The sequence below is a fragment of the Athene noctua genome, chromosome 12 (genome assembly GCF_965140245.1).
Source record: "Athene noctua chromosome 12, bAthNoc1.hap1.1, whole genome shotgun sequence".
Taxonomy (NCBI): Eukaryota; Metazoa; Chordata; class Aves; order Strigiformes; family Strigidae; genus Athene; species Athene noctua.
This window is the reverse complement of record NC_134048.1, coordinates 7,385,585-7,408,071: the sequence shown is the minus strand read 5'-3', so window position 1 is coordinate 7,408,071 and position 22,487 is coordinate 7,385,585. Positions and strand designations below refer to the sequence as shown.

General features: G+C 38.2%; 1 protein-coding gene across 4 annotated transcripts in view; it reads right to left on the bottom strand.

Annotated features, from left to right (window-relative positions):
- Positions 1 to 22,487, bottom strand: part of SLIT3 (slit guidance ligand 3) — a 530,994-nt gene that overhangs the window by 243,617 nt on the left and 264,890 nt on the right. For all 4 annotated transcript variants that reach the window (XM_074915702.1, XM_074915699.1, XM_074915700.1 and 1 more), the window contains one exon: positions 13,510 to 13,581. In XM_074915702.1, coding sequence (XP_074771803.1) covers positions 13,510 to 13,581 — 72 coding nt within the window. The remainder of the gene's footprint in view (positions 1 to 13,509; positions 13,582 to 22,487) is intronic.

The window sequence follows — 22,487 nt, the reverse complement described above, 5'->3', positions numbered from 1 at the left end:
GTAGGTAAAGAGGATACCTGCACAACTGGCTTCACAGCACATTTCTCCCTCCCATCCTTCTCAGTCATTCTCTTGAGAGTGCTGCTTGCCTAACTTACTGGCAAGAGCTTGCTGCTTATTCCCCCCGCCTGAACATTAACCCTTAATTATGCTGCTCCACAAGAAGTGAGAGCACCACATCTTCGAAAGCAACGGGAGCTCAAGGCAGAGAGCTAAAACCCGAACAAAAACCTCACCACAACCCCCACCAAAACAGCTCAGATAACTGCAAGACCCCTTACTCAATGAATCATTCCAGGCAAACCACTTGACCTCCTTGCAGCAGTCATCTTCCTTGTAAGACTGGTTTTAAAAGCAGGACCTAATCCATAGCTGATGCTGCATATGACCTCAGCTTATAAAGCATATAAATTAAATACAAAATAAAGCAGGTTCAAGGGTGAAACACATGTACAGGGCTACTGAGGGGTCACAAAAAAGTAGAAGGAAGAAGGAAAAAAAAAATTTAAAAATCACTCTCATTCATACCAGAAAGATCCATTTCCCACCACACATCAAGACAAGCCATTTTTAATGTATATGAAAAGGAATAACGTTTTGCTGCACTGAGAAGTAGACTGGATGTGGTGACTTGTATGTTGTACACCTGGAAATGCAGGAAGAACTGCTTACAGAGATCTTAATTTAAACCATTTGCCTTAAGAAATCTTGTGAGCCACATCACAGTATTATATAGCCCATTAGCTTATCTGTTTAAACGAGTTAAATTCTAGGGTTTTGTGGTTTGTTTTGGTTGTTGGTTTTTTTTTAAAGCATCATTCTATATTCCAGTGTTAACATATTATGACTGCCTCATAAGCAACTTCAGATTTACAGGATATTGAGGCACATTTATCTAGGAAAATAATCTTGATCATTTTTGAAAGTCTCATGTTTCTTAAGAAGAACAATTAAGAATTCCTCACTTTCCCTAGTAAAACAAGAGAAAGGAAGAAGAATTCTAAGCATGAAAATGGCACCTTGGACAAGCTGTGTATGCATATTATCATAGCATTACTGTACTACTGTTCAATGATTTGGAAAAATAACTCCAAAAGGAGCTCTGAAAAAAAAGACAAAAGACTGGAGCAGAGGGTACTTCCACATGAAGATAAAATTCTCTCATTTGTTTCTTTGACATTTATGGAACTACCAAAGTGTAAACAAAAGCAAAATTAGATCCCACAGGCTTTTGGTAGGAAAAAAAGTGGATGAAAATTATATTCAGTAGCAGAAATCAGTTGTACAAATGAGACCATCATCTAAAGGCCCTTTCCAATGCTGCTATCTCACACTCACCCTATGTCATCTGGTCTTAAACAAAAGGAGTTTTATTCTTGCCTACCACAAAGCTATTTTACTAAAGCCATTCTCAGGTTTGCACCTACATAATCAACTTTACACTATTTCTATTAATCTCATAACAGATACTTGAGTGCGTAAGGATTCCCTCTGTGTTTCACTTAAGAGTCAGATCCTTACTTTACACTGGAAGAAAACATTGCAGATGGAAGTACAAACATGATTTTTTTAAAATAAAATGAAGATCCTCCACAGGACATTCTTAATATCCATGTAGGATTTACATGATCTGAGCTTCTTTTGAGGAAATTTTCAAATGATGCAGCAGCAATTTAGCCACTTAAAAAGGACTGTAAAACATCCCTTGCTGTATAAACACAGTGAACATACGTTCATATAAAACCATTTTATGATGAAAAGACTGTAAAATACAATTATACCATTACAGTTTAATTCTTTTTTCCTCCAAAAATGTTTTCGTTTCAAGGCATAACAATTTTGGATTGAACTGAATTGCAGGTGGCTTCGTTTTCCTATGGTCACTTTAGTGGAGCCACTTTATCTCATGGAGCCACCTAACTGCAAGATAGCAAAGCCATATAGCACGCTGCATCACAGAATGAGAAACACAATCATTCCTTTCTGTGCTCTAAACGTGGCAAGAAACTATACAGGCTTTGTCGGTGTCATCATTGGTTTAAATACCCAGTTCTGCTTTCACACAGAAAGCTGCAGCTGAGTTGAGGACTCACAATAGCCAAGCAGCAGCCTTGCTGAGGTGGGGTCAAGAAGGGGGGTCATCCATCTTATTTTGTGGTCAAGGAAGAGCAGTGCAGGCAATCGAGTCCCCCAAACAATTACTGAAATTATTTTCTGAGCCTAAGTCATTGCCTTCTGGAGAAAACAAGAATTCATTTGCTTACCTGTTTTCTACCAGTGTTTTCATCACTTTTTTTTTAAAATGAAGCCAGATTAAAAATAATAATTGTGTTATCCAGAAAAAGTGATGCAATATTAATTGAGAACTGAGGAAGTTTTATTCACCTTAAAAGGTACCACAAATCCAGGAACACTGTTGCCTATTTATAAAATGAAGTGTCAAAACTTAATCTCAGTGAAACAGTAAAGTAACTGGAGACTCCAGAGACCCAGAGTATCTTTCTGCTTTGAAAGCCAAAAAGCACATTGACTCTTCAAAACTGATTCTGAGCAGCAGGTCAGCACTCCCTGCAGATCCCTTCGCTGTACCAAGATCTCCATTTTGCAGAGAACTGGTCCTGCCAGACAGGTCCGGCAGCAAAGCGTGGCTTTGCCATGGAACGAGCAGGCACTGCCCAACTCCTGGTCTCCTGCCAAAAGACCCTTTTTTTCTCTAGCTAAAAGACATGTGCTGCACGCACTGAAGAGCTGAGCTGAAAGACAGGGGAAGAGAAAAGAAAAAAAAAAAAAAAAAAAAAAGATAACTCAAGCCATGGTTTTAACTTTGTCCAGCTGGAAAGGTCAAGATGACAAGACAAACTTTGTTCTGCTGGTGGACAGTATTTACAACTCCCCTTTATTCATGGAGTCTGCACTAAAATGATATTGCTATGCTGTTTTGGCTGGAGACTGCATACGCTGACCCCTCCGTGCCCAGCACAGCACCGGAATAATTCCATACAAAAGGTTTGCATTAAATGTAATGAAGCAAATGACAAAATCAATAAACCTGGAATGGTGTGGCTATCATAAAAATGATGTAAATTCAGAGTTCACAGTGGTTATGAAGCTATTTAGAATTATAATTAAAACCAGTACTATCTTTTTTTTTTTCCCCCCCCAGAATAAAAGCTCTTTTTGACAATCATAGATGAATGGTACAGGAAATTTTCAACAAATGTATTCAAAATTAAGGTACAGCAAAAAGACAACATAAATTATACAAATATAAACTGTAGGCATAGGTTAGCCTAAAAAAGTACAAAATAAAGAAAATTTGCTTTTCATACTTTTTCAACTGATGTCACATCTGATTTTAATCAAGTCTTATATCAAAAGGACAGTAAGAATACCACATAGCCTGTTTTTAAATCATGGTGTTTTCTGGAGTTTGTTTCTGTCAAAGAGATTTTTGTAAGACTATTAAAACAGAAAAGGGCCAAATCTGCTATTCATTATATTCCATACAAAAGCCGTGTTGCAGCATGGGTGCTGTATCAAAATTTATCTATGCTTTATTAGGATAAAAGAATAATGAGCCCAGAAAGCACCGAGAGGAGATCAGCAAAATAAGCAGGTAAGTAATCTCTGGAAATACCGATAGTCACCCTGACTTTTTGTAGCAATTTCAAACCCCAGATAACAGATCCCATTTAAACTTAGGGGTGAGGTTTTCTTTTGTCAAAGCCTGGACATGACATGAAACCTGTGGCCTCATTTAAAAATTGACACCAATGTCACATGTAGTCAAGGAAATGGCATACAACTGGAATCTCTAGATTCCCCAAACTATTTTTTAACTATTTTTTCAACTAATCAAACAGAAAACTACTAAAAATATTAAGCGACTATCAAGCCTGGGGTTTTCACACCCAAATACTGAACTTTTTCAGTCTCTTGTGTAAACAGTTCACATCACTGTCAGATGTGATGTTTTCCTGAAAGGACACAGCACATCCATGTCACTCTTCAAAACCCCCACTGATGACCAACTTACAGAGCTGCTGTAGAAGAAGCACTCTTAGGCAGGAGAGGGCAGTAAATTATTCGAAATATAAAGCATTGAGAAGATCAGAACTGAATTTGAAATAGGTGGAAAGGATGACTTAGGCCTATGTGTTACATTTCATTGTTCTTGTTATCATCATTAAGATTTTACCATATGAACAAGGAAAGTGCAGCCTTTAAATGATGCTTGAAACACATTTCCAGAAAAGGAAAAACAATTGGTAATTATGTTTGTCTTACGCCTACAAGAAATATTTAAAAATCTACGGTTTGTCCAAAAAATGACATTGAAAACAATACATATTGCCATGGATATACTGAATAGAGAAATCAGGTAAATCAGAATTACGTATAACCTTATTATGGAGGTAGTCAGCTCTGATCTGCATCAGAAAAATGAAAATTTTAAGAATATTAAATGCCACCAAACATATATCCTCCACTACTAAATACTGCTGGCTTATATAGTTCTATTTTATAGGCAGAACATACTTAAGAGATATTTCAGCTTTTATTTATCTGACATTTTACTCAGGGGAAAGCAACCTTTACAGTAAGGAAATCTGTTTCTCAGGAGTGATGGTTCAGCTTTTAATGAGTTGTCGGTGACAGATCCCTTGTGGCTAGTCAAGCCCACAACTACAGGCATCCATGAAACAAATACTTCCTGAAATGCAACTGGACAGGAGCACACATCCACTCTACTTAATGCAGATGTTTTCATTAAAAAAAAAAAATCACCAGTGCATTTTCAATCTGTGAAATCAATCTCAAGTAAAGAAGAAGTGGTAGTTTAGCACATTCAACAGATATAAGATCATTCTGTGTTGGTTAGTCCAGCTGCTGTTTTATTTATTAGCAAGGCACAAGGGAAGGGGGATTACATAAACCAAAATGTGTTTAAATAATGCAAGTATAATCTAACCACACAACGAAATATGACATACATATAAATACTTCATAAAATGGTTCTGGAGTTTTCCAGTATTTATCATGTGTGTTGCAGAATTTGCAGGTTATTAGCCTGTACATGTTTCTGCCATTGCTCCCTGATGCATATGGGACCATCCCAGGTTGTTCAGGAATAAAGCAAGGAAGCAGCCTTCCCTTTATCAGCTCTTCTCCTAAAATACAGGAATATCCTGCAGGTTGGGACCAGACCTTGTAGTTCACCACATGAAGAGCTGACATAACACTACTGCTGAGCATTTGCAAAAATGTGCTATCAAGACTGAAATTAGCTCACTAGCTAGCAAGATTACTGCTGAACCGGCATCTTTTAGCATCAGTGGACAAGGCAAAAATCCCACAAAACTTTCTTCCCAAGAGGGTAGTTTTGAATAATGACTACTCCTTACGATGTTAAAAGAGATAGATGCAAAAGTTTCAGGGTTGTAATGACACTTGAAATACACAGTATTTCTTGACAATCATGATAAACTGGTAGAGAGCAGAGCTATTCAGAAGGCACTGTCTATCTGTACCACATTCTAGAAAAATGCAGAATTAACTCCTTATTCAAGACATTTTGTTCACCTGGAGCCATCCTGCACTAGGCTCTTCTGCAAGAGGACGGATACAAGGGCAGCCTTCCCTATAGACAGGGCACGCGCCCTTGTGCCCGAGATGCTGTACTTCCATGGGCTGTCAGGAAGTACAGATGGTGTGTACGTGTTGCCTACCCTTCCCACTGCAGCACAAACGAAAAGAAGAAAGGCAATACCTATTCACTGTAGGCAGAGAAGAACCTGTGATTAAAAGGATGAGGTTTCTGAATTAAATTTAAAGTTTTAATCACTACATTCCTAACAGGTTTACTTGTGGCTGTGGCTGCAGCAGCTACGCTGTTCCTGATGGAAAAAGACAGGGTGAGCAGTAAGGAGGCACCTTCAGCTGGGGGCTAACAAAAATGCATTTCCTCCCTACACATGCCTGCCAGAAGTCAGGCTGCATAGCATGTAGGTTTTGTTGCTTTTTTCCCCGATTTTTACTATGAGATAGACAAGAGAAGTTATTTAGAAAGATTAGGGCAGGTAGATTTTAAAGGTTAGTGATTCAGAACTGAATAAACTAGAAGACAGAAAAGCAAAGGGATAATACATGCCTAACCATCCTCAGGCAGTATAGCCAGCAGCAGTTCCCCAAGCAAACCTGCCACACAGAGCCAGCCAGGCCCTGCAGAGGCGCGACTCTCAAGAAGCAAAGGAAGGAACCACATTCTGTGTCACTTGGTGTGCTGGCCCTCTGCATAAGGCCAGCTGAAGATGTGAAGAAATAAACGTTATGGTATCACAAAATGTCCACTGCTAAGACTCAGACTCTCTGCTTGGTTGGTTTTGCATATCTCACCTTAAACACATTCTGCATTGTGTTGGGAACATGCATGTGCATTTCAATCAATCATATCTTTTTAATGAGTTAATATGCTTTCTGAATCTATTATAAGGTGTAGAACAGATGGCAAAAGCTCAAACTAATATATTCATAAAATTAACTTACACTGCAGGTGATGCTTCTCCATAGAAGGTAGCAAGTTGGTAACATGTTATTTTAATGTTATAATAATGCTGCATTACAGGGGAATTTCTAGGAAAGCAAATGTGATGGTGACAGAGATCTCTTGAATTCATTATGGTCACTATCACAGTGAATACCAATTACAGGAGACAGAAAGGAATACACTGTTGGAATACATTCAGTGCAGTGTGAATTATGGATAAGAAGGAGGAAAATTGTTTACAGATTTTTAAGGTTGAAGTAATACGATCTTTTCACCCCCTAAAGAGTGCAAAAGGCTTATCTCTAATGAGTATTTTCAAATAGCTGACTGTTTCAATACCTCTGACCTGTTTTGCCAGCTCTGAAAACACTCAAAAATACCAGCTGAGATCAAAGCAACCTGGAGTCTGTTCCGTAATAGCAATTTATCCTTTCTTTAAATTTTCATGTATTCATATTTAAATATACTGTGTCTTTAATGCACATCATCAAATACAGACACATATTGTTCTGTCTATTGAAAGATACATAAGCAAATATCCAAGCCAACATGTGATAATCAATTCTTCTCTAGCCATTTCATTGCTTTTATTTGAGGCCAACCACTGACTTCAGTAGACTTATTACAGATTTTACACCAAACAAGTGGAAAATGTGGCCAGCTGTTTATCTTCCTCCTTTTATTTTACTACAAATTGCAATAGTAACAGTGAATACTGTACACAAATGTCAAGAAACTAAGGCCAGGAATTTCAGAGGGCTCTGGATAATAGCTTCCCTTGAGAACCCAGACTAAAGGAGTTAAGTCTTCCACTGTAACATTTCATTAAGATATACTGCATATTTATGTACGGCAAATAATTCACAATCACTTGCTTTCTTTCTGCTAGTGAAATGGCTACACACAAATCAATCATTATTTCTTTGGGTTTACTCATTATTTTAACTTGACAGGTATGTTTAATTATTTCTATTCTATGGCTGAATGGTAAAAATTACAAATATGCTCTGCAGTGCTGGTTGTGATGGATAAAAACTGATATTGGAACATTTTTATATTTTGTGTAGGTGAATGGAAAATACCTCTCAATGTAAAGAGCAAGTTCAGCTTCTTCCAAAACCTGACTGTGCAATTTAGATGTTTAATTTTTGTAAAAGTCACATAGATCAATGCTAATAGTAGATGCATGCAGAAAAAGTCAGACTATCTTCCAGGAAAAGCCATCTAACAAATAAGAAACTGAAACTAATAGCCACAAAAATATTTTACAGTACTTGCACAGCTCTGATTTTTTACATTGCACAGGTAATGTAACTACTAGGAAAATAAATATGTACTGACTTACAGAAGTGCTACATATGTGCTAATGTATTTCTGCATTTAAAAAAAAAAATAATCTGAATGCTTAATTCCTTCTCCAAAGGAACCTTTAGGGCTATAAAGAAGTATATTACCCACGATTTCCTAAGTGGCCCCAGGACACAAGGAAAGCAGCTTGCAGGTCTAGTAATATGAGCTATTACCTTATGTGCGGCTGAGAAATATTTAGACAGAAATGCAATAAGCCTGTATTATTATGACAGATGAATCTGTTAGCTTGTGTTTTTCTGAATCCCAGTGCTACAGAATTCCACCTTATAGTCAAAGCTTACAAAAGGAAACAAGACAGAAGCTGAATATGTACAGGACTGAGCTCTAGTGAATCAAGAACAAGAAATGGCAGCAACTCCTCACAGAAAAAGCAGTAACTGTGCAGTTTCACATGGCTTTAGCTCTGTGTGGTGTTCAAACGGGGTGTCTACTCTGTCAGGTTGGCTCTCCCTCTGCTCTGCTGCTCTGTCATTCTTCCCATGCACCTACATTATTTTCCTTTTGGTGAATCATTTAGTCATAGAATATCGTGTTGGAAGGGACTTCAAAGATCACCTGGTCCAACCTTTCTTGTAAAAAAGCACAGTCTAGACAAGATGGCTGGGAGGTGTTGATGTGAAAGAGAGGACCATGCAAAGCAAAGCTTGAACCCTATAGATAGTATGGACACGTGCCAGTTCCTACCACCCTGCCCTGCCACCAGCACTTGCTCCCTGATGTGGGCCACGGAGGCAGCACTGACACCAAGCCTCTGCACTCTGCATATATGTGAGATGTACGTTTGCACTCTCACTGCTTTCAGAATTAGCCTTTTCTTCAGTCTGAAAGGAGCAAGACAGGAATGGGTGACAAAGGAGCAAAGGCTTAGGAAAACACACAACCACAGTCTTGTAATTTTAGTCTCAGACAGATCTCTGCTTGCTGGCAGGTCTTGGGCTACTGAACTTCCTTACTGCAGTGCTGCAAAACAAAGGAATAAACTTCTGTCAAGAGATGGCAAAAGGACACAGGGCAGCAACTTGCCAGTAAGAGTAATTCTTTGAAATCTGTTCTGTGCATTCTTATGTGGGAACGAGCCCCACAACACAAGTCTGCTATCATCATGCCTCCAAGAATCACATTCCTACAATGCTTTGTGATACATGCACAGCTCGGTTATGTTCAGCTCCACGGTCCTGAAGAGAGCATGGCAGGAGAAGGAGCTGGGAGCGTACTGCCAATAACCACAAGCAACGCCTTAAAAGAACAGTTGCTGTTGTAGCAGGATCTTTATTTGAGTCAGCCTCCACATATTCCTATTCTGGGAATCTGGCTGTCCTCAATAAGGTGGGCTGGGTAGGCTAATTCAACAGAAACTGCAGGAATGCCTCACCCGAGAAAAACTCATCTGAATGCCAAGATGTGATACAAAGTTAATGTGAAGAAATCCAAGACGCAGCTCTATATATTTTTATGATGGAAGGCCACGGCTGACAGTGCTGAGTTAGTCCAAAGCTCAACAAGACCCAAATCCATGTACTTGAAATAAACGTGCTTACTTGGGGCTACATTCCTGCAAGAAACATTTCCTGTTCTCCAAGTAATAACTAAGAGAAATTAAATACACATGTACACTGCAAGCTGGCCCTCTCTTGCCCTTTCTTGTTCAACTCTTTAGGACCACTGAATAGCATTTATGCATCTGTTCTACAACATGTTCAAAGTGCCAGTTTACACCAAATTCCCATGTAAGTTCATTATTGGTGTGTTCATGAAACTTTCTAAAACTGCATAATTATTGCTATATTTTAATTAGAAATGGAGTTACTAACTTATTGTATGCAGATTCCTCCTTTGATTTTACAGTCAAACAACATAAAACATTTCTTATGAAAACTGACACAACAAAATTTGCCCCACTTGGAAGTTTTAAAACCTCATCTTGCCAGCCTCTGCTTCTCTTTGTCTCATGCAAAAACACTGTCCTCCCTTTCTTTTAAAAGCTCTTCTTTAGCACAGCCCTTATGAGAGCTCATTTTCTTGGACTCACTGCTCTGCTAAGAGATTGACAAAAGATAGAAAGCTTTTACCATTTAAAAAGAAAGACATGGGGAAATATATCCTTGAAACACTGCTTTCTACAACACTTTTTTTTATTTCTTATCATCTTAACATTTTTTTTTTTAAATTACCAGAATTGTATTGGTACCAAGCCAGTTCTGCAGCCCTGGTGCTTGAGGGGCAGCACTAAAGACTCTCATCATTTAGCACATGTAGCAGCACCTCTTCCCTTAAATTCAGGAATTTTTTTGTTTTACACCAGTATGCTCCAAATGGTCACATCCTGCCATTTTGTGTTGCTTACTGCTATGGCCATGCTGAGATAGGGTTGCTCTCATCAAGTTTCTAAATGGCCCCCACTGTAATTTATATTAAGTCCTTAGGCTGCATATTTCAGAGCTTGTATCCAAAAGGAATTCGTGCCCTGGCTTAGTCTATTGCATCATCTTCTCTGCATTTTTTCCTGCGGGAAGCTTTCCAAGCTGCTGTTAAAGACAGCATTAATCTGGAGACTTTCACGTGGTCTAGCACTTGCTGTGTCCCTATTATAATACCTATAAAGTTATTATTTTTGCCATGACATTTGGACACTTTATGTACAAACTTGAAGAATTTGAGGCCATATTAAATGTCAAGCCATGAAAACAGAGAAAATTCCATGCCAGCTTTTCCTTATATGAATTTCAAAGATAAATTGGACAGGGTCAGGAAGTGTGGGAGAATATGTAACTTTATTTCTTATGTCTAAAAATCTCCAAGATCCCTCTAAAACATGCTTTATAAGGTGGAAGAACTCTGAGATAGTACAATAAATCTGCAAAGTGATAACCATAGAAACGGCCAACCCTGCTGCTATCACGTTAGCGCGTATGTGTCAAGAGAGTCACCAAGCGATTAGCAGTGCAGGTGTCTGAACAGCTGAACAGCACTGAAAGGCAAAGATTCATTCTCTTCCTCTAGGTGCTTGAACACTCATGCTCATTGGCATGGTCATTTCTGTGACTCAGGAGGGAGCGATTTGGCTGCCAAATCTAGACTGAGAATGGGAATTGGCATGTTTAAGCTTACTGCTTAAAGCTTTAAGAGCTTTAAATATTAACTTGGTTCAACTTGCATCACACCCTTATACTTATTGCTGCATAAATTTTAATGCTTTTTCAGCAGCAAGTTGGCTCAAGATTTTGTCATATTTTTCTCAGCAACTCATAGGCCACTAAAGTCTGTGTCTGGAAGCAACAGTCATCTGACCACGCTGGGTACAAAAATTTATCCATTCCTTACCAAGAAAAAATTACTATAGATTTGAGTGAAAAGTCTGCTTCTCCTTCAATTTATCTAAACAATCAGTACTTGTGGGTCACATCAGCAAATCTATTAATTAGACTACTAATCTTTGTGCTCCTGCTGAGCCAGAGGTTAGACTAGATGACCTCCAGAGGTCACTTCCAAACAGAATTATTTTATGATTCTGTGATAAATTCAGTATTCCTGAGACAGAAACAGTGGCCACGGGGAAGCACTTCTGATACTGCGTCTTTTACAGCAAAATAAATAGATACTGCCTAACTTGACAATCACCATTTTTTCTTAAAGCTTTAGATCCCAACATTTATAGAGTTCATGTAAGCACTCCAGTCAGACATCCCTTGATACTGGCTCATGTAAAGGTGAGACCCTGGTTCCTCTGCACTGAGACTGGGTGCATAAATCAGAGAACGCCTGTGATTTTTCTGACAGCTTGCCGGAGGTGAAATCAACTCTGTAAACTTTGCTATTTTAAATGAAGTTAGACAGCTAACTGAATTATATCTGGGAAAGTTAGATTTTCTAAAACAAAATACCATCTATTGTTCCTCTAGGTTACACAATGTAAGTAAAGTTCATGCTAACGTGACAAAAAAGCCATGCTTCTGTTGCAAATCCACAAACTTCTTTCCACTATAAACAATATCCTCTAGTATTCTCCCATGTCTTAAAAACTAGACGTGCTCACAAAGGTTCTCTGATGCTCATCCACTGAAGGGGAACATTAAAGTACAGGCTGGATGAGTTTAACTGGCTCCTCAAGATGTGTTTTCACAGGCTGACATTTGGGTAAAAAAGCTGAAAAGCTAAAGTCACTGTTAAATAACTGAAGTAAGTAACAAACCACCGAAGAAATGCAAGCTTAGTATGCTGAACGCCTGCAGAAACAGCTGTAAATGTTATATGACATGTAAAAGCCTTCACATTCTGACTATCCCAAAGGCTACCTTGCACAGTGCTCAGAGAGAGCAGGGGGCATCTCACAGTGTTGTTCATGCGTTTACACTTTCCAGTTTTGGGAGAAGTCCTGCTTTGGTCTTTGCAGTACTGCCTCCCTTGCACAAACCCCAAGTGATGTGATATTCCCTGCAATCACCTGAGAAAGTACAAGAATTGTGCTTTGCCCTCGGATGCAGGTGTGGTCATGCTTTGACTCGTAGTGACTGTCCTTAACAGTTTCAATGCTACCTATAGAAAAATATCTAGTCGGGACACTAAAGAGGTTGTTGAAATTAAAACAGAGCACAGGTATGTTGTGAAACTGTTTAAAGTGCTTCTTTTTAGATCTCCTTTAGCTGAATCTTCCACTGAATAAATCCCAAAAAATCCACACTATTTATGCTTATAATATTTAACACTGTGGGGTATCACATTTCAGCTACTGATGTGGTAACACAGTGCTAATACTAATGGCCCTGAAACGGTTCTGAGAGTGACTGCAAGATTTCTCAGGAAATCCTGACTCTGCCAACTTGCTGGCTGTTATTTCCTTTTTCAATTCACCTTGTGTTGACTCTAATTATACCAATAGTGTGTTAGTGTGGGGGTGCACACAAAAATGCATTTCTGGTATATAACATTTAAGAGCCTCTAGCAGCAGTGGAAATACAGAGCTCAAAGTCCTTATTTACACATATTTCAGACTGTATGTTATAGAAAATGGATAGGAGAAACTAGCTTCATTAGCACAAACTGCAAAACCGCCTTTTCTCTCTTTAATGGCTTTTAAAAAATATTTTTATTTTCAATACAAACTTTCAAAGCATGCACAGTTAATTTCCCACATTATTTTTTAATTTTCCAAAATCTGTGCTCAACTACTGTGCCTGTGTGCCACGTTTTGCCATGTTTACTTCCCACCCACATGGTGAGACAGAAAATTTAATCTAAGTGAAATATTTCAATTTCACCCCCAAACTACCAGTTCTTTTCCTATGCATATCTTTCTTCAAGGCTTGGACTGTGATTTCACTGGATTTTGCAGAACAACACTGCAGGGAGGGGTGAAGTCTTTAAGTATACCTTTGTTCTGTGCTGAAAATTTCCCCAGGTGTGTTGCACAGCACACATGCCGACCAAAGAAGCACATCAGGCCCTTGACAATAACCTGCTGCACACAGCAGGGTCCACAGCTCCCTTTTGTGTTGCACAGAACTAACCACCTGGTGCTCAGACAAATAGTAACAGTCAAATGTAACCCAGGGAGAATGTTTTTCACAACAAATATTAATGAAGTTGTCACTTACAAGTTCTTCACATCAATGATTCCTCGAAAGGCCTTTCTAGGGATTCCTTTTATCTGGTTTTCACTCAGGTCTCTGAATAAGGGGAGAAAAAAAAAAAACCAAACACGTTGTATTAACAAAGAGAAGACATTTCTCAAATCCACATGACACAATGGGAACATACACATGCTTGGAAAAGTATATGTTTCTGGATTTGTTACACCACACAACGTTTCCAATTTTCTTTATCTCCTCTAGAGGTCTGTGGCATGAGCTGAAATGACTCTCCAACAAAAACCACCAGAATTCATGATGCAAACGACAGAACTCCCAGAAAACATCACCCAAATGTGGTCACGACACTGGCACAATACCATGATTTGCTGTCAAAATACCTGCAGCCAAATCTTATGCTTTGAAATTGCAACGCTGTAGAGTTTTGCACCATGGTCCTGTTTGTTTACTGACTGCAAAAATACTCAGCTACCCCTGCTCAGATTACAGACCCTTATTTGAAATTAATATTCAGGAAAAACATGACATTCATTCTCTTGTGAGTTTTGTAAATTTTCAGTGAAAAGATCTTGATCCACTGCATTGTGTATTAATGGGAATGACAGAACTTTTAACTTTGTTTATAAAAAAAATCCACAACAGCAATTCAAAATTTCTTTCTAGTACTTAAAACATTACAAAAAGTTTCAATTTAAATCATTACATCTGCACTGTGAATGTGGGTAGATCAATGAGCACCTCAGGTTACAGTTTTCCATTACACCACCTGCATTCGGTTGCTTTCTCCTTTGATGCACTATAAATATTTCCACTGGAATTTTCCAAGTTTGCAACACTACCAATGCCAGTGGAGGGAGGATGGAGGGCATCAGGAATTGGACGGAAATGGACACAAAAATCATGAAGTTGGGATATTTTCAGCCTAAGGGAAAACAGAACTCACAATGATTTCTTTGCTGGTGCCCTCTCAGCATGGAAAGAGGAAGGAATTTCACTCCACTTTAGGGGAAAAAGTGGAGGGAAGAGCAAAATGTAAGATGATGAAAGGAAGGCAGAAAAATGGGAAAGGACGATGTAAGAAATAAGCAAATGGAGGAAACAAAAGGCATGGGGATGGCTGGAGAAAAGGACAAAAAAAAGTGATACCACAGCACAGGATATTACACAGTGCATCATTTGGTGTGACTGTGTCCCTGTGTTATACAAGCCCAAGGCTTTGCTCCATTTTCAGAAAGAAACTCTGGCTTTCTAATGACTATTAAGATGGAATGGCAGTCATCTGTACTCACCACCTGATACTCTTTTCTGTAAGTACATTTTGTGTTGCAGCAAGCCTCCTTTCTAGTCTCCACCAAATTGGCTTTATCAAATGAGAGGCCAGAAATCAGAGCCTGTCACAAAAGCCCACATTGACACTGCAGGTCAAGACATGTCACGCAGGGCTTTCTTCTGCTTTCCATCAGGCAGATAGGAAAAAAAGGGGACTATGTCCTTGTCATGAGACTAATTCAATTTATACCAGTCAAGCAGTCTACACCAAATTCTCAGAGTAGCCACAATTGTCCATTCAGACCATCACAAACAAAAATGTGCTGCTGGCTACAAGTCTCTTTTTCAAGCCAGATTAAAATTCTTTGTGACCTTCACAATTTGTTTAACACTGATCCACACCCTGACCCTTCCTTCACCTCCCCTTTCTTTTACCAGCAACAAAATATTAGTTCTTTAAAGACAGACCTTCAACCCAGACAAATGATGAGGCAACCCGGACGGAGAAGAGTCGAAAGTACAGTGTATTTCAGACCTATAAGAAGGAAGTCTCATGCTAAAGATCAATTTCATGACCGGGACTCACTGGTATGATCGTGAGGCGCAGCACAGCTACAGGCCAATTGTAAAAGCATGACAAAATGGCTTAGAAAGGCAAAAATTAGTAAGATTGAAAGCAAGAGGCACGCAACACAGAACAAAAAGGGCCTGAAAAAGTAGAATTGTGTGATCAAATAAAACCACACTAAACCCCCCAACACCTCAAGCTGCATTTCTCTGGCATTTTATTGTGCATTATTTCAAATCAGGTTTAAAAACAAATTAGGTTTTCAAGTGTTATTTTCTAATATTATTGCGGTCTAAAAGGGCCAATTTATGGGTTTGCTTTATGCTTTATGCTCAGCTCTCACTTGCAGTCAGGCAAATACAGGAGACTGTAGGAAATTCATCCTTTTTCTCTGACAATCTTCTTGTAAATTGTATTAATTTTATTTTCCATTTAGGCCCTCTCCTCTAGCTAAAAATACTGCCTCTCTAAATCTCCAGGATTGTGGACTGATTTCATAAATATCTCTAGTGGTCTGATAAGCCTGCACGGCATTAGTGATGCAGCATGGAAGAAAATTCACAAATGCATGTTTCATTTTCCATAATTGTTTTCTCACAATGATAATCTTCCCTTTTTGAGATGCTTAGGAATAGTGTTCATGTCTGCTGCTTAACACTGTGACAAACTTTTGCTAATCATCTTTCATAAGCGAGCAAACCCCACTCAGGCTTCAGCCTGTGAACTTCACAAAACTTGTAATAAGCAACTTGTCTACATAGTTTAGCTTAAAGTTTCAGCTTTTCATTCCCTACTTCTCATAACAGACAAAATGGGAAGCTCTTACAGACAGTATGTAAAATAAATATTAGTTACTGATAGTAACTGTGGAAAACCAGATAAACTGATGTGAGGCCAAAACCAAACAAACCCTTAAAGAACAACAGACCAAAAAAAATTGTGTTATTCAAGAAGAATAAATGATGACTCTGAAGAAAAATAAATTGTGATTATTAATACATTTTCTATTTCTTAGACAGAGGTTTCAAGTCACCTATTTCTGTAATGGAAGACAAGTCCAATGCCTGGCTGCATGATGGATCCTAAGCAGGATATCAGAAAAATTCCAGCTTTAGAGAAACATACACTTCCAAAAATCCTCACTAAAAAATTTGTTCATCCAGTGCATCCTCCTTCACAAAGGTTCCTCTGAACAGAAAGCAGCAAGCTCAATAAGAATGGAAACACGTTCATTTGCATCCTGATAAAATAGACATGTTGAGCTAAACAAGGGTTTTTAGCTTAAATCATTCTTCCTCTTATTTTGATAAATACTGGCAAGTTTCATCCACTTCAATCAGCCACACAGCTTTCCAGCAGTGCAAATGGCCCAGAGATTCTGCAACTAGCCACAGCCTCAATAAAGTGCAGTCTTTTTTTTGGAGGTGTCCCATCTCTTATACGGGGGTCCCATCTGATGGAAACACACATGAAAAGGCCTCAGCAACAGCTCACAGAGGAACCAAATGTGTGAAGACCACAGCAGGCAATGATAGTGGATACGTTTGACCAACAACTTCCACAGCCAGCAGCGTGTGATGAATGCCCCTAAGGAACCAGCTCTTTCGTTTCAGAGCTGGGGAAACGGAGCCACAGAAATTGTAGAGAACTTTGACTTCAAGTTTGCACAGATCAGAGATGCAGGAGCTAACAAAATCCAGCAGCTGTGCTTACATGGCCTCACAGCACAGAAGACCCCACATTAGTCTAACTCAGACTCAAACAAGTTGGCACAAGTCAATAAATTTTTTTTAGTTTTTATTTTAATTTAACTAGAATGTTTGAGACACAGATTAACTCCCTCTGCAAGTCTAATACTCCTTTCCTGATCTTCAAATGTGAATTGCAAGAGCCTTACTGATAAAAGGATTGGAAAGGAAAAAAACCCGCCCAAAACTGCTGACATTTTCTAAGTGCCTCTGCAGTCTTTGTTACAATGCTGGTTTTAGCTTCCTGTTTTAACACTGGTTATTGCATCCTAAGTAAAATTTCAACTATCTAGCATAGCAATAAAATACATTAAGACTCTTTTTTTTAATTTCACCAGTGACAGGACATAAATCAGTTAATTGGAGCACAGACCCTATGAACATTCATAAAATAAGAGTCTTCATTTTAACTATAGATCTAAAACATTAAACCAGCTACTTAAATACAACTTGCAAAGCTACAGTGAATAAGAAAATAAGATATGTTCTATGAAAAATAAAAATTCTACACTGATAGCATTACGCTTAGGTTGTCTCCCTTTTTCAAAAACAACAACAAAAAAACCTCTGAGCATTTACTAGTTATTTTCCAGATCTTTTTCGGTATACAGAATCTGAAATTTAAAAATACTAGTTTTAAACACAGAACTGCCTGAAAAGCGGTGTGATTAAGAAGTATTTATTGTGGTTGAACACAACTCTTATTTCTCTTGCTCAACTGAGCTGGAAGAGAGATGACCATTAAGTGTTATCCAATAAAGAACTAGACTTGCCTTTAATGTCTAAGAAGTTTAATGCAAAGACCTATAAAAAACTAGTCATCAAGAGCAAATGCTTCACAGCCAAACATGTATCTTTCCCAGTATGTTACTGTATGTTGATCCCATAATAAAATTGTAAACACATAGAGTTAACCATTAACACAATGGAACCAATCTTCAGCTAAAATAAAGGAAAAATCCAGAAGAACTAACCTGATTTCTTCAAGTACCTTCTAGTTTATCCACAGTTTAATTGCTTCTTGGAATAAGAAAGGAGAGCTCACACACAACTCTCTCTGTAGCAGCCGATAACAAAACCGTAAAACAAACCCTGGTTGATTCAACTGCATATGGAGCTTGAGTGCAAAATAACCAATTGTTCCCCAGCATCTCCTCCTGAGACAATAATACTAGAAAGTTTTTGTTGCTTCCTTGCTTTGCAAACTAAAACTAATGAAAAGGTATGGATGCTGATTTTAAGAAAGGGTCAACTGTCATCAATGTTAAGAAATAAGTACTTTGCCCACTAGATTCACTCCAGCTACAGAATGTACAGCTGAGAAAAATGAGAATTAGATGAGATTAATGCCTGTTGGTAGCTTCTTTACATTCTTTTACCAAATAGGATTTTTGGGTTAAAAACATTTCAGTCTTATGCATTTACCAAAATAAAATCAAATAAAAAGTTCTTGAGGTTATGTGCACTATTAAAGTTCAGTGACTACATTCTTCAACCCAGCATTTCTTTACACACGGACTAAAACCAAACTGAACTACTCTGAAAAGGTCACATAGTTAACACATTCTGGTCACTGCAATTTGTCTCATTAGAATTAGTTTTAATTTGTACAGCATGTTACACATAAATTCTACCCTACAATGTTTTACTGAATTAAATAACACAACTGAGGAGTTGAAGATGGGGGAAAATTAGAGAGCATAATCCAAAGAGAACAGGTATCTCTAAGTAACACATAATAAAAGATAAGGAAGTCTATCAAATGCAGAACGATACAAGTCAGCTTTTCCACAGAGCAAGAACTGGAGGGAAAATGACTTCTACAGCCACTGAAGAGAGCGAGCAAAGTGACCAATGCAAAGTGACCAATGCTTACTAAAGGGAGACACAACGGGGTAACATGCAAAGAGGTAGAAAGACCAAAGGAAATTGAAAGGAAAAAAAAGAAGTTTTCTCAATTATATCTGTAACAATTTCAGCACAGAATATTAACCTTCACAGTGCCTTTTTCTTTTAACTAAATGCTTGGCATTCCCAAGGAAGCTTTGCTGTCTCCCAGAGTTTCTATTAGAATCCACAACAACTTGCAATGCCTCAAACACTACTTAACCTCAAGCATGGCATAACTGGGATCATAAAACCAGCAGCAGAAGGGCTACAGCGCAGATGCTCTTCCAATTGCTACAATTTATTCTTGCCCATCAATACAATGCCCCTTCAAAGAAATAGGTGACACTACAGTTAATCTGGTCACATCTTCCTATGCAGCTCCAGCCACTTACTCCCGGGAAGCAGAGCAGAAGGATGCAGATCTGTCTCCTTTGCAATAACTGCGCACTTGCAAAGGCTGCTGTGCCTCAGAAGTGGGTGAGGAAGACTGGGCCAAGAGAGTAATCACCATACTTGAGGTATGCAAGAAATGGATCCAAATTACTTGCGTGGTAAACGTATCTGGAGGTGTAAGTGCCAGTACACACAATCTCAAGGATGCAGACGTTGAAATCAGATCAAAACAGACTCTGTAAATATATTCAACCATATTTTTAAAATGTCTTTGTATCACATTAAGCTAGCATTTCATTTACAGCAAAAAAACAGAAGACAAATTTTTCCTGCTATGCCAAAATTGCATGGCAGTTTTTTAATTGTTAAAATTAATATTTAACACTTTCAACAGATAAATACTATTCTTACCTAGGAGCTATTGTCCTAGTATTTCCAAAACTATTCAGTATTGGAGTTTTTCCTGTTCTATAGAGGGATTGACAAATAACCAAGGGAACTGTTGAGGACAGTTTGGTACCTTTGAGCCTTGTAAACATACCAAGATAAATTCAAGATATTTATCATCTTTCAGGTGGGAAAAGCATAGACCAAATCAGTTCACTACAACAGTAATAAGAACAAGCTGTGGCAGGTCTGACACTCACATCAGCACCTCTATACTCAGGAGGGGCCTTAGCACTCAGTGAAGCAATAGCTTCTCCCTTTCTCTCTGTTCAGTGTACAATACGGTATTTACCATAAAGTAGCAGTTACAGCTCTCCAAGAGGAAAAGTGGCTAAGACTTGTTGCCAATGAGCTACAACAAGGAAGAGCTTAAGAACAATAGTATTGTATAGCATTATTCTGTGGAAACTCGGTGTCACTGCTGATTTTCTAAAAGGAAAAAAAATTCTTCCTACTACTTACTGCTGCAATAAAATTATAAATGTTGACAGCACCTGAGTTCCAAAACAAGAGCAGGTCCTAGAGATGTTTTGTACCCTGAACAATGCAAGGTGGTTGTGCTTTTGGTAAATATAATACAGCTGGCTAACAGTTCATGCTCTGGGCAGCTCTTGAGAAACTCTAGTTTTGTTTTATTTGTTTTAAGGGAGGGAATTCAGCTCAAAAATTCCCATTAAACCAGACCTTGCTGTTTTCACACAGTCACGCACTACTCCACAAGTACTGCTGCTAAGTCTCCAGAAGATAAACACCACAATTTCTTTGTTGATCTGGTTTTACTGCAAGGCGATAGATGCTAACTCTATACTTCAGCATTCACTCAAAGATTCGTGTAGTCTAATTAAACCAAGTCACATCCACACACCTTCATTCTGAAGAACAGGACACTAAACAGAGGCTGAGCTTAAAGAATAAGGATGGGTGTTCACTAAGCAATCAAAGAGGAAAAAGATATCAGCAATAGATAATTATTTTAGCATCACCTTCCACCTTCTCCAAGGTCAAATTAAAAAATATTTGTTAATAATCACCCTTCAAGGGATCCAACCTGCATGGACTTTCACACTTGACTTCTGTCCTGACACAGCTACAGGGACAGGGATCACTCAGTACATGGTGAAGTATTTCTAAATGTTTAAATGTTTTTAAAATTTCTTAGTCACTTCAAAAAAAACAAATCCCACTTTCTTTCACTAAATTAGACAAGTGCTACAACATTTGGCTGTCAATGCACTCAACACAAAACCAGAAAAAAATTAAATCTACCAGAATATCTCTTACCAGAATAGTAAATATGTTTATACTATTTTAAATGAACTGTAAAAATAATCTGTGTGTCAATGCCCAATTAAAGGCAACATTTGTCTTTATGACTTTTACAATTCTTCCTCCCTCCTCCTGCCATTTCCAAAATGCCAAACAAATAGTGATCAGAAAGCATTTAGGAGACTCTTATTTTAAAAACACCCATCTTGAGACAGATCAGTTTTCATTTTAGAAAGCAGCATCTGTTTTGTCTTTTGGAACATACGCACAAAAATTAAATTTTACCTCAATGTCTTTACACTCAACTTTGTATATATCCAGGAGCAGGAATTGGAAAGTAACTGACAGTAGACTGAGAGGAAACACTTGAAGAGAAGCAGCCCTCTAGAAATAAGATAAAGCTTCTGACTAATAAATGATAATAAGGCTTCTTTATTAGTAGTATTTAATGTAGAGTTTTAGTGCTTTAAAAAATGGTATCAATATAATTAATCCTTCCTTTTTATTGAGGGGACAATAAGACACAGTAAGAGGAGGTATGTGACTAGAGCAAGGTACTCTAGCAGGGTGTGGGAAGAGACTAAAAAAACCCCTTGAAAGTCATATACGTTAGCTGTTCCACTTTATGCAATTTATACACCAAATCTTACCGCATGTGGTGAGACTGGCCTGCCAGCAGAGAAACAGCATGCACAATTCTGACAAGGTATTTAAGAGATTCATTCTGATAGAAAAATATCTTACTGTGGAATTATCCAGTGCTACTACACATTTGCTACTGGATCACTGAGAAAACAAAGTGATCCCAATGTGATGTTGTTCCTACACAATACCAAATTCTAACAACGCATTTCTATTACACTCTTCTCCAACCAAGTGAGATAACCGCAGAGGCACTAAAATTATTTAGTAGAACACGTACCTCTAAGAGGTAGGAGTGAAGCACTGATATCAGCAGAAGGAAATTATTCTCCCCGTGACTTTCTGTTTTTGTAAATACTTGCTTGCTGCCAAACCAATGTGAATTCAGAAAGTTCTCTCACTGCTTCTTAATGTTAATACTTTCTAAAGTGGAAATTCAGCTATATGCAGGCTCCTTTATTTTAAGCTTATTTTTTTAAAAATCCAAGTTTTATACTGTTGGCCTGTCTTCTGCTGCATACTTTTGTCTGAGCTGTATTGGAAAGAAACCCCATTTATCTGCAAATTCTAAAAATCAGTAGGCAATATTACCCTCCTCTAATCTCCACAGACCAAAAATGAGCCTGTTTTAAGCCCAGCCTGACTACTAAGCAAAAAGATATATACAGTTTATTGGTTATATCTTTTTAAAAATATGGTGAGTTTTTATTTTAGGAGATAGACATGTGAAATGATGAAGTATGAAACAAGCTAATAATCTG